This window comes from Egretta garzetta, unplaced genomic scaffold (assembly GCF_000687185.1).
Source record: "Egretta garzetta isolate BGI_Z169 unplaced genomic scaffold, ASM68718v1 scaffold293, whole genome shotgun sequence".
NCBI lineage: Eukaryota > Metazoa > Chordata > Aves > Pelecaniformes > Ardeidae > Egretta > Egretta garzetta.
In genome coordinates, this window is record NW_009259318.1 from 546,967 (window position 1) to 558,936 (window position 11,970).

At 42.6% G+C, this 11,970-nt stretch overlaps 1 protein-coding gene across 1 annotated transcript; it reads left to right on the top strand.

The window, feature by feature from the left end:
- Positions 1 to 1,436: 1,436 nt before the first annotated feature.
- Positions 1,437 to 5,023, top strand: FGF6 (fibroblast growth factor 6). Its single transcript, XM_009636521.1, has 3 exons — positions 1,437 to 1,776; positions 2,683 to 2,786; positions 4,847 to 5,023. The coding sequence occupies exons 1-3, from the start codon at positions 1,437 to 1,439 to the stop codon at positions 5,021 to 5,023; spliced, it is 621 nt and encodes a 206-aa protein (XP_009634816.1).
- Positions 5,024 to 11,970: the final 6,947 nt, after the last annotated feature.

An 11,970-nucleotide genomic window follows, 5' to 3' on the forward strand; every position in this document is an offset into this window, starting at 1 on the left:
CCTATTCCCCCCCCCCCCCCCCATTAATGTGAAACTGTGTGTCACGCCGAGTGTGCTCAGTTCAATTACGCTTCCAGGTACTCTCCTTATTAACGTGCAGGCATCTCAAATGACATAGACAGCGCAAGTTCTGTGCTGTGAAAAGCTGACAGACATATTGGCAAAAATATCTGCATAAATCTCAGCTATCTTCCTCCCACTAATGTGTTAATAAGTCTCGTGAAACTAATTAACATAAAAATCTAATCTGTCCAGCTCCAAAGAAGCTGAAACAGCATCAGTGCAAAGTGAGGGGAAACAAGTAAGACAGCCTGAGCAAGTGGAAGGAGAGGAAAATTAAGATGCTCATACATTATCACCAAAAAAAGAGAGAATTTGGGCTTGAGGAAAAGAGACGGTGAAACAGTCAAAAGGTGTGACCATTTCCCTTTTTCCTCTTCTTTAACACATTGCCCAAGCCCTTGTCTTGCAAACATAAATACCATGGCACCCCTGCAAGGGCACACACCCTCCCCAAATAAATTTGATCATTTGAAAGTCATCTCAGTGAAAAACATGAGCACTTAGGAATGTATCTATGTCCCTAGCTACCTGTAACTGCAAGATCACTGCTCCAGCCTGCACGCCCCGCTCAGCAGAACTGCCGCTGTGAGCAGCAGAAACGTGCTTGCAAAAAACCAGTAAGCCCCGGGGCTCCCTCTCCCTTTAACATGGCTTACCTCTCTGTTAAGCAGCCAGGAGCACTCCTTTTAGAGGTACAGGCAAGCCATTAGCCCACGGGCCACTATAGTAAGGGGTGCCTTGGATTTGCTGCATATGTACAAAAAGGGCAATTCTCCCCAAATACTGAGCTGCCCTGATGTACATCCAGTGATCGTGCCACCAAGGAAGTGACTGCAAAGTTTTCATTGCTTGCTGATGAGGTCCGTAACTGTTTTTACACCTTCTTCTCTAAATAAGGAAGCCTCCTGTGAGGCCTCCAACTGCCCGACCAATTTGACTCCTTTGCTTTCAACAGCCAATGAAACCCCACTCCTGCCTCCAGTCTTGGGTGACAGCATTCATCAAACCTCAGCCAGCCTGGGAGGACGGCAGGTTAGTGTTACAGCCATGGCAGGCTTACCTTTGGCAAGCTGTTGATGTCAGAGTGATGATGTGGGGAGGGACAGCCTGCGCGCTATAAAGATGGGTCAATCAAATATAACTGAGGCTGCCCACTGGAGAGCAGGATCTACAAAACATGGTCCCCACCAGTCTGAGTCCTGCTGGCCTGTCTCTGCTTCCAACCCAACTGCTATCGGGCTTTAGTTTCATGTCAGCAATCTCTATTTGCTTTCCAAAAATAAGCCTCTGCCACCATGCTGAAGGGAGAAAAACAAGAAGGGCGGTATTTTTAGGGCCATTAATTCTGACCACGTGCCCAGGAGGTGAACCGGATGGCCACTGCACAAAGACTTCTCATCACTATGTCCTGCGAAGCCAGCATTCACCGGACGTTGCCTGCTTTCGTTCTCCTGGGTTTTCTAGCTGGGATTGCTTCAACACATCCAGCTGTAAGCAGAACTAATGGCACATTGCTGGAAAGAGGATGGCAATCTCTGTTGTCCAGGTCCATTGCTGGGATATCAGGGGAGAAGTCAGATGTGAACTGGGAGAGTGACTATTTGCTAGGAATCAAGAGGCAGCGGAGGCTTTACTGCAACGTGGGCATCGGGTTTCACCTTCAAATCCTCCCAGACGGAAGGATAAGCGGAGTTCACAATGAAAACCAATACAGTGAGTTGCATCCAGAAATGAAATAGAATAGATGTCACTTAATTGCTGTGAACTCTAGTAATTACCCTTCATAGAATGCAAATGTTATTACTTGATATTATTAATCTGTGCTACATCTGTTGCCTTTTAAAAGTCTCTGGGATCAATAAACATTAGAACCCTCCAGGCTGAAACATATCATAAATGCTTAGACAAATTTAGATAAACAATTTATTTTTACTCTGCTTTGCTGCACAGATGAGAAAAGACAAACCAGGTTGAAAACTGTCTCTCTGCTGCATTTGCTCATTCCTCACCTTCTCATTTGCCTTTTGAATTGGGGAGGTTGCTGCTGAGCTCTGAGCTCAGAGCCAAAGCATGATTCTGGAATCCTAGCTGACTAGCATGTTTGGGACACTCAGCCATGGAAGCGGCTTGCTGTTCCTCGTTTGCTTGTTCTTATGGGTGCTGTTCTGTAACCACAAGATTAAAAGAAAAGCATTAACCCCATGGATTTGAATTTCCTGTAGAGGGCAGTTGCTAAAATCTTTTGCAGCTAAAATATCACTGGGGACTTCAAAATGCAAGCCATGCTTCTCTAAAGCTCAATGATAAACAGTCTGTAATTATAGCATAATAGAAATATAATTTACTTATTAGAAAGCCCAAGATCAGAAGAGTTTTATAGAGCAAAGGATTATACAACATGTGACTATGATTCCAGAATTATTTAAAAATCCTACAGCATGTAGGAAAACCGAAGATCTTCTCTGTGTGTTTTTATTATGCTGGGCTAAGGAGATTATTTCTAATAAAGAAAATAAAATGTGTTCATTAGGGTTTTAAAATAAAGCAATTATATCTGCATTGCCCTTGATTAGCTATAAATTCTGTGATAACACTTCTATTGAATTTCTTATCCTTTAGGTCTCTTTGAAATATCCACTGTAGAGAGAGGCGTTGTTAGCCTGTTTGGTGTGAAAAGTGCTCTCTTCATTGCAATGAACAACAAGGGGAAGCTATATGGAACAGTGAGTACAAATAATTTCTCAAGGCTTAAGCAAAGGCTGCGAAGGTGGTTGTTTTTTGGTTTGGTTTGGTTTTTTCCCTCCTGGAAATCTCTGATTGCAAGCAGAGAAAATAGCCTTTCAATTACAGGGAGCCTGCCCAGCCTGGTGTCACCAGTGTTATTTAGTGCAACAAGCAGCGTGACTGTTGCGAGCTCTGTTATTTTAAAACTTTCCAGTAAGACCGTACAGGGAGCACCTAGGAAAATGAAAATATTCTGCAAATAGTACGTATTAATCAGATGGCTGCTTCTAAGGGCTCAATGCTGCAAACACAGTCTAGTAAGGCGGAATCCTGTTGATTCCCTTTTGCGTTGCATTGTATGTAAAGCAAAAGGGTGTGCTCTGCAAAACACCCTAAGAGGTAAAGCCTGTGTGTATGTCCCTGAGTGTGTGTATGTGTTTGCATGTGTATGTGTGTGTGCATACAGGTGTGTGTAGGAGAGGTACAACTGGAGCTATCTATACTAGCTACCATTAGTAAAATCATGACCCCGTGACTCCCCCTATCACAAACAGCCACACCATGAATAATAAATAGGAAGCCTACCCTACAAAATCGACAGATGCACCTGAGGCTATTTTAAGGACCGGTTTTGTGAGATCAGTCCCAAAGGGTGAGAAAACAATAACAGCCATTAACACTGGTATGCAAGTCATACTGAAACATCATCACCATCACCCTCATCTAGAAAGCACTAGCTATGCCATCTAAATGCAATTTAATCTCTGAGGCCTGAGCAAGGTGTCCCCAGTCTCAACATTCAGCAGAAAAAGCGCTTGCTAGGAAGTGCGTTTGAAAGAGGCTGGCTCTGGGCAACAGGCAAAAGCAGTCCACCTCAAAGTAATGAATGGCACTGACTGCATTCATCTTTTTTGTCAAGAAACAACAAAATAATTTCCTTTGAAACAGCTGTAATTTCAACAAAGCATTTCAGTTGCTTAATCAAATACCAAATATTGAGAAGAACCCGTAGCCATTACTAATCTGACCAATTCCTTCCCACACATACAATGAGAGAGGGATGTTTTAGGGTTCAGGTCTGATTTCAAGCCTAAATGGTGTCCCAAGCCCAACTGCTTTGCTTGACTAGGTCTTTCTAAAGAAATGCGGGGTCTGACTTCAGAGTTCCCTTTGATTTTTTTTCCCCTTTAGTTCCAATCCAGTCTTGCTTATTTTCAAAGAGATTTTTAAAAGCTGTAAGAGATGTTCATTTTCCCTTGCACGATGCAATGCCCAAAGTTAAACTCTTACAAACTTTGAATGGTGTTATTACAAAGATGTCCAAGTAGAACGGCACTCATGGTGTCTCGTGCCAGATGTCTGATGGCAGGGAATTATTCTGCTTTCTCTTTTAATTTCCTTGGTGCTCTGCATTTGTCTCCTGTTTCTCCTTGCACCTCCTCTCCCAGATAACTCCCTCTCCTTGGATTTGTGTGATGAGACATGAAGAAAAATAAAACTGTTTTCCCAGTTTTGAACCTGCTGGATATCTCACTAGCAGTTAAATGTAATATCACTGATGATTTAATAGAAAAAAAGACTTAGTGCTAATCTACAGCCATATTCAAATACTTTATTCAAGCAAATAGTTGTCCCTGGGAATTGCTGTTTTTAAGAGGATGGAATGTTTTGACAGCCAGCACGTAATTCTTTTATAAATTACAGGACCTCTAGCAGAGGGGAGGTGTGAAATAAAGCTACGCCATTTGGGTGAAAGGGCATGATGCTGGCAGAAACTATTGCTTGCAAATAAAATGAAGAAATCCATGATTTATGATGAATTAACTTGATCTGTCACAGGAAGTACACAGTCCATTATCTGGACAGGTGGCATCTGAGTTCATCTGACACCAAATTAGCACTGAGGAGGGAGATTTATTGTTGGATGCAGTCACTGCGGCACCACCTGTTGCACACTGCAACAAGTTCTTCTGTAAAAATACTAGTAAGAAAAATGACGCGGGTCTTTGTGAAATATTTATTGTACCTGCTTTGTTCTCCCCCCCTTCCTATTCTTTAGCCTGTTTTCCAAGATGAGTGCAAATTCAAAGAAACCTTGCTGCCCAATAACTACAATGCATATGAGTCAAATGCTTATCCTGGTGCTTACATAGCACTCAGCAAACATGGGAGAGTGAAGAGAGGAAACAAGGTTTCTCCTGCTATGACAGTGACCCACTTCTTACCAAGAATATGAACATGAGCAAAGCAGAAGATTAAATCCCAGGAAAAAAATGTATCATTTTGCACATGGGAATAATCTCCCAGGTAAAGTATTTATACTGTTCATTGAAAAAAAAATCTCTATATGTATGTGTATATTTGGATAAAAATATTTGTACTGGATTCATCACATAGCATATGTAATATGATGCTGCTTCTCTTCTACTCTACAAATTTTACATGGCTGTGTGCCTCCTTTGGTGCTGAACAGAGAAAAATGCAAGCTGGAGTGCAAAGGAAAAAAAGTATTTGGAAGATATAGAACAGCTGTGGATAACAATCTAATCAATCATATGTTATTTACTAATTAATATTAATTACCTCAGATAATTACCTTTCATAGTGAGCTGTTTACATATCATGGGCCAAATCATCAGATGACTTTGCTTCACCAGAGCTTCAAGCAGTTCACTCCATCTGAACACCTGCCTGCACCTCCGCTTCTACACACTGTGTCCTGTTTTGTAACGTCCTCAATCTATTTTGATCATTAGGGTGCCAATTCCACAACCATTTCAACACAAGCAAACTGTCTACCCCTGGACCCCCTCTGTCTCTGAATGGATTCTGCAGGGTCTCCTCACATGGACTTGTTGGCAAAATGAAGACATACAATCCATTTCCCTTAGGAAGGGCCACAGGATAAATCACAGATGGGTCCCAAATGCAAAATATAGTCGGAGCTGAGGATTTTGAATGCCGCCCTCTTGGCATTTTGTGAGCTTAGTTTAGACCCACCTCAAATATAGATGTGTGCATCTTTAATATAAAAACATGTGTATATATATAGACATGGGATGTGTGAGTGTGTATCTATGTAATTACATACTTTTTATTAATCAATCATCCCAGTGTCTAGATGCTCAGGTGCCTTTTTATGTGTACACATGTAAAAGACCATAAATATTTGAAGGCACTGTATTTCATTAGGCTGAACCTTCTTAATCTCTAAGAACTAGAACTGGTCTGCAGGATTTATTTTGTAAAATGTATGAAATTCGCAAAACCTTCCAGCAAAAGGTTATTTTAGAAAACTTCTCTGTTTTGAATTCTCTTCTATTTACTCCTTTAAGTATATTTGGTTCTTCTCTATCATACCTCACTGAGGTACGAAGGACAGAAGAAGAAGGTTATACAAGTATACCATCCTGGGTTGGGGCAGAGGAATTTGTGCCATAATTCCAATTTCTGTCACTTGCAAAGCATCAGTTTCAAAGACACTACAGCAAGAAGCTGTATGAAATACTCTCCAAATCTCTCCTAGAAGCCATACAAATGGCCCGTGACCTTGCCTTGCTATTTTGACAACCTTTTTGCAGATCACCGATGAAGCTGTGCCTTTGAAAGAGTATTTTAAGAGGCCCTAAGTCAATAGTCACTATAAATGTCAGTTACCAGAAGCCTTGGGATTCCTGCATTGATGGCATGCTCCTAAATTTGAAACTAGATTCAGTGCAATGTCAGAGCATGAGCATTTTCAGCATAGATGGACCATGCTGCTGCAGAAGTGAACATCTGAGTGCAAGATAATCTCCGACGTCCAGCCAAAATGTGGCTATGTCCAGCCTTGACATGCCATTCTATTTGCAGGGGGTGTCTATTCATGATGAATTTGAGCCTTCTGACATGCATGAAAAACACTGTTAGGGCCAGATCCTCAGCTGGAGTAAGCCAGCCTAGTAAGACTATTAGTTTGTAGCTGCAGAGACTTGGCCCGAAGGGCACACCTACAAGGATGTATCTATAGCTGTGCTTTCTAAAAGACTGCCAAGACAATGGTTTTAAGAACAAGATACAGTTTTCCAGCTACTTTTGTGTGATTTATACTTGAATTTATTTTGTTCAAATGTAAGTGGTAATCACAGTGTAAATGAAGAGAAAAAAGAATGGAATACTGCTTACAGTATGTGAACAGGACACTTTGGATATGTTCAAGGAGAGGATTTACTCTTAATTTTCTGGTCTTGCAGTATGTAGAGAGAAGCCAAGTTGGAACACTTCATTCATCCACAATGTATGCAGCAGTTTGCTTTGGAAAAATGTGCATTTTAAGAGAAAAAGCAGGATGTTTTGATCAGGGAGAGTGGGTCAGAGAAAAGTTTGGAGGATATCAGACAGTTACATCGACCTAGAGTCCCTAGAGGTGCAGTTAGGAAGACTACAGCTGTGCTGAAATACATTAGCTGGCAACCTGTATCCTTGTGTTATATTCCTAATTGTCTCTGAAATTAAGTTTGAAGAAGGATGGAAGGGTACATGGATGTAGAAGAAACCATAGTTTGAATGCTGACACACAAGATTGTTCTTGATTACAGCTTAAACCAGTGTCCTTAGGATAGGATGAAGTCTGTTCCCTCTTAAACCGGTGCAGTCTAGATTAATTTATTGTTGCCAGTACTGATAAATAACAGGACAGCTGGCATAAAAGGTGAGAATCAGATTCACTGACTCTATTTTGCACATACTGGTCAACAGTGAGAACAAACTGTAGACCAGGTCATGAGAAGCCTGTTTGGACGCAGCCTGCTGGGCTGAGCTTGTTCTTGAGAACTGCAGACCTTTGTGGATGCAGTTTTGGTGGGCATTTGGAAAGCCCCACCAGTCACTCTGCTGAGTTACTCTTTACACCACTGCTTTTTTCCTTATTACACATCAATGCCAGCCAGAGCAACACTGAAGTGAACGCTGAAATCAGAAAAGGTTTCCCAGTGATAGGAATCCTGACGGATGTGAGAGTGAATCACATTGTTGTCAGAAGTGACAATCAAAGACGCCATTGTCAGGAGTGATAAGAGTTGCAGGAAACCCCTCCAGCACAAATAGTGCAGTACTGAAGCACTGTAGAGTTTTAGACTAGCTGGATACGATACTTTGACAGAGGTACTTCTTAAGTCAATGCATGGCTACTTTCAAGAGAGGAGTTAAGGCCCATGTTGGCACATTGCTGCAGATGTGCAAGCAGTCCAGGGGCTGCTCAGGGTAGCAAAATGCACTGTGGCAGTGCTCAAGAAGTTACGCAACTTGCCTGGGAAATGATCTGATCCTGTTCTGTCTCGTGCTTGATTAGCTAAATTCCACCTCCTCCTCCTCAGGCTGTTATCACCTGCATGAGAGAAGGAGGGTTTAGGAAGACCACCACTTGTTTTACACACCTCAGGATAAATTTGTTGAGCTGGCACAGAGGAAAAACAAACAAACAGACAAACCATTTGTAAGCTGAATTTACATGACAAACGGAGGCTACAGAGAGAATATGGGCACAGTCTGGCAAACTCTTAAGCAAAACTTTCTTCGAAAGCATAGCTCCATGGATATGTGACTATGTAAAGAAAACTCATGAAAGTAAAGGAGTTTCCTAAATCAGGGCCAAATTAAGAACCTATTATTGACAGTCCTTGTGGTCGTCCCTTTCGAAGCATATCTCATCACAGTGCGCATTAACGTAGGGTCATGAAATGGGCTACAAGCTTGAAAGCATTGCTGTGGATGCCCCACCCCAGCCTGTCTTGCCCATATTTTGCACATTGGATTCTCCTGTGGAGTTGACACATATTTTCAAGGTTTGCTCTTCCATAGGCAAATCCCATAATAATTTAAGTCCTAATCCACCTCTGCTAGAAAACTGTCTTGACTGGAACTGAATCATGTTCCTAAATAATCTAATTTTCCCCAAATATGCAGAATGCAGACACACATACACACAGTGGAAAAGCAGAGTAATTTTTGTATACCTCACTATTTCAATTCCAAGATTTTATTTTGCACAGTAAAATGGTGCCAAAGTTCTCACATTATTTTTTTTCATTAAAATATACCTCATTTCTGACTCAATATGGACTCACAACTGAGACTGTAAATTTGCAAGAAACACAGAACTGTCAAATCAATTGTTTGTGAAATTGCTTCTATTTTTATATGTATGTGCTGCGCACAATAGTTTAATGTATTCAATAAACTTTTATACATTTTTGGTAGTGTTTTGACTCCAAATCCCTCTTAAAATTTGGGTTTTTCCTTGCTTGAGAGCTTCTGTATTAAATCGTGCCCCCTCTCCCCCAAGTTTTTATTCACCTCTAGAACTGGAGGACATATCAATACATAAGAGACTTGTGCTTGTTGTAGTGAATCTGGGAGTTTCACAGGAGAGAAGGAAAATAAAAGTGCGATCTGGTTAAAGATGAGTTGTCACAGTCACCTGTCTAAATTCCAATATTTTTTACCTGGGGAAGGTCTAGTACTGCTCTCCTGTTGCTAGTGCTCTTCAGTGTGCAACTGCCCATTCCTATCCCTTACTTTATTAAATAAGAAAGGTTGTGGGTTTTTTTAAATGGCATTTTCTTCTTGACTGGGACTAACTTGCGAGAGCAGCTTCCTGCAGCCATCATCTGCCTCACTATGCCTAAAAGTTGGGTATTTTGGAAACACTGCTACATTTCAGTGATCTGGTAAGTTCTGCTTTCCCTTTCTCCCCACCCAAGTTGTCATTTAATCAGTCCTTCAGTTAGTTAAATGATTACAGACCTCTCCCAGTCTGGGGACATGGACTAAGGTATTAGAAACCAATAGCTGGGAATCTGCCACCCGCTTTTTGATTCAAGTGGGCTGTTTATTTCATACCAGCATGATACTACAGAGCGAACAAGTCTCCAAAGCTCTGATTGCTGGTGGCCTTTCTCAGCAGCGTAAGGACATCAGCACCACCATGGCTAAAGGCCATTCTCTGCATTTGTGTTTCAGCTGCCTACGCTCACCCGTAATAGCTCCCTTTGCTTACAAGTTGTCATAAATTCTTGCATATCATTGCTCTGTGTATGTCCCATGTTTCATGTGAGAGAGGACTATGCTTCACTGGTGGGTTAAGCAATGCTGCTGTCTGCTATAGAAATGCCTTGTTTACAACTCTGAAGGCCCATCACTGTAGGTGGAAGTGGGAACGGGAGAAGATACCCAGCCCACACACAGTGACTGGGAACAACAGGACAAACCAGCAGCTGATGTAAACCAACCTAGCCCCAGCAAAACAGAAACATAAATGATCTGGTAGGGACTCATCTGCAGAGGCTAGAAAAAAGGCTACACGTGGCCAGCTCGCAAGACACCCCCTCAGACACAGGCTAGTTTCTTCTCCCTGTATTGCAGTTTGCCCTTTGAAAGGTGATGCTGGCCAGACACACCTAGGCAAGTGCCCAGGTGCGCTGGGAGGCACAGACTCCAGTTTTCATGTTCTCATGGAGTTCTCATGCTCCCTTCTCTCTCTGTGCCTTCAGCTCAGGGGATGAAAAATCTTCAAGGAATCTGGGGGACAAGAGATGGTCACTAAGCCCCACATCTCTATGAAGAGCAGGAAGAATTTTTGGTGAACTTTGCTCAGTTTACATAATTTTCTGCTTCCTCCCGGGTCATTTGAAACTTAATGGTGTTCCTACAGGTACACCTGTGACACAGTAACCTTATCCTTCTCCTCACCAATTCAACCTGGGTTCCTGCCTCAGCAACTCTCTGCTGCTCACCCTAGACAAGCTGTGGGATGCTTGTTGGGGAAGAAGAAGCTTTAATAGACAAGGGCAAATGCAATTCAAACAAAAAGATTTAGTTGAATGGCTTCAAAAGGCACCTCTCCTAGCTCCCTGCACTAACCCTGTTCCTCTAGCCTCTTCTTTCCTCCCAAGACTTTTTGTCTGACCTGTCACTGAAAATGTACCTGCTCCTCTGAAAAGTCTCTCCTTGCACCCAAAGCAGAGCAGGAGTATTCCAGCATGTCCCTTCTCTCCCCTCTCCCCCAAGTCATGCTGCCCTCTGTGCTCCCTGGCCTGAAGCCATTGGCAGAGACCCGTAATCTGTCCAGTTATTCAGGCTCTGGCTTCTCTGATGATCCACTGTCTATATGAGCCAGCAGGTGCTGTTTTCATTAGCTTGATGAGCCTGGGCTGTCAATAGCTCCTGATAGACATACCAGCCCTGAGCTGGCTGGAGGTTACAGTGTGAAGAGCACAAGTGAAAGCAGGCAGCACTACACCTTCCTGAAACCAGCAAAAACTGGTCAGCAATGGTAGCAAGATGAAAAAAAAAAAAAGTAAATAAGTATGAAAGTGCAAGAAACACTTTCTACTCAAAGAAAGTTAAGAGCTAAATAGGTGTTACGTTGGGAATATCCTGGTCACGGAGTCAGAGATACTTAGATTGGAAGGGACTGCTGGAAGGCTTGAATCCAACCTCTAGCTCAATGCAGGACCAACTTCAAAGCTAGGGGAGGTTGTATCAGGAAGAATCTCCTCTACCCACCCGCTCCAACAGCCCCTGTGATAGCCTCATGATTCATTAAGGTCTGGATGCAACCCTGGATAGCTACTCAAAAGGTGTCACTCACAGACAGATGTCTCAAAGGGGTCACCAGCGCAGTTTGTGCTTTGCTGGAAGGCAGTCTAAGAGCTGATGGCATCTTCCTATCGGGCCTTAGCACAAGCCACATCTGTCCCACGCACCAAACAGAAAATGTCCTTCCTACTGGAACTCACCCCTACCAACACAAATGGCTGCAGAAATCATTTGAAGGATTCAGTGATTCAGTCCCCTGAAGGGAAAGGAAAAAAAGGAGAAAAAAAGGCTTTCTGACAAATCACTGATGCACGGCTACCTCAGTTGTAGGTACACAAGCTCTGGATGAAGACATGAATTGCATGGCTTCAGTACAAGCCCAGATCACTTTCAGGGGAAAGGGCAGCAGCAGCACTATACCGAAATCTGAATGCCATCTTACACCTACGATGCTGGAGACAGGTAGAAAGAGTCTGACCTCCTGAGGCTGATTACTGCAATTTTTTATTGGCTGTTATTAGTATTGCCCTCTGGTGGCTATCTTGTTATTTAGCAGCTAGATGTCAGAGACCAAGCATGGGTTCTGTACCATGGGCCTGAGCACAA

Excerpts from the sequence above, each read along its gene's own strand:
- FGF6 (XM_009636521.1), top strand. The coding sequence starts at position 1,437 with ATGGCCACTGCACAAAGACTTCTCATCACTATGTCCTGCGAAGCCAGC. Across the intron at positions 1,777-2,682 it reads TCACAATGAAAACCAATACA|GTCTCTTTGAAATATCCACT; the intron begins GTGAGTTGCATC and ends CTTATCCTTTAG. Across the intron at positions 2,787-4,846 it reads AGGGGAAGCTATATGGAACA|CCTGTTTTCCAAGATGAGTG; the intron begins GTGAGTACAAAT and ends CCTATTCTTTAG.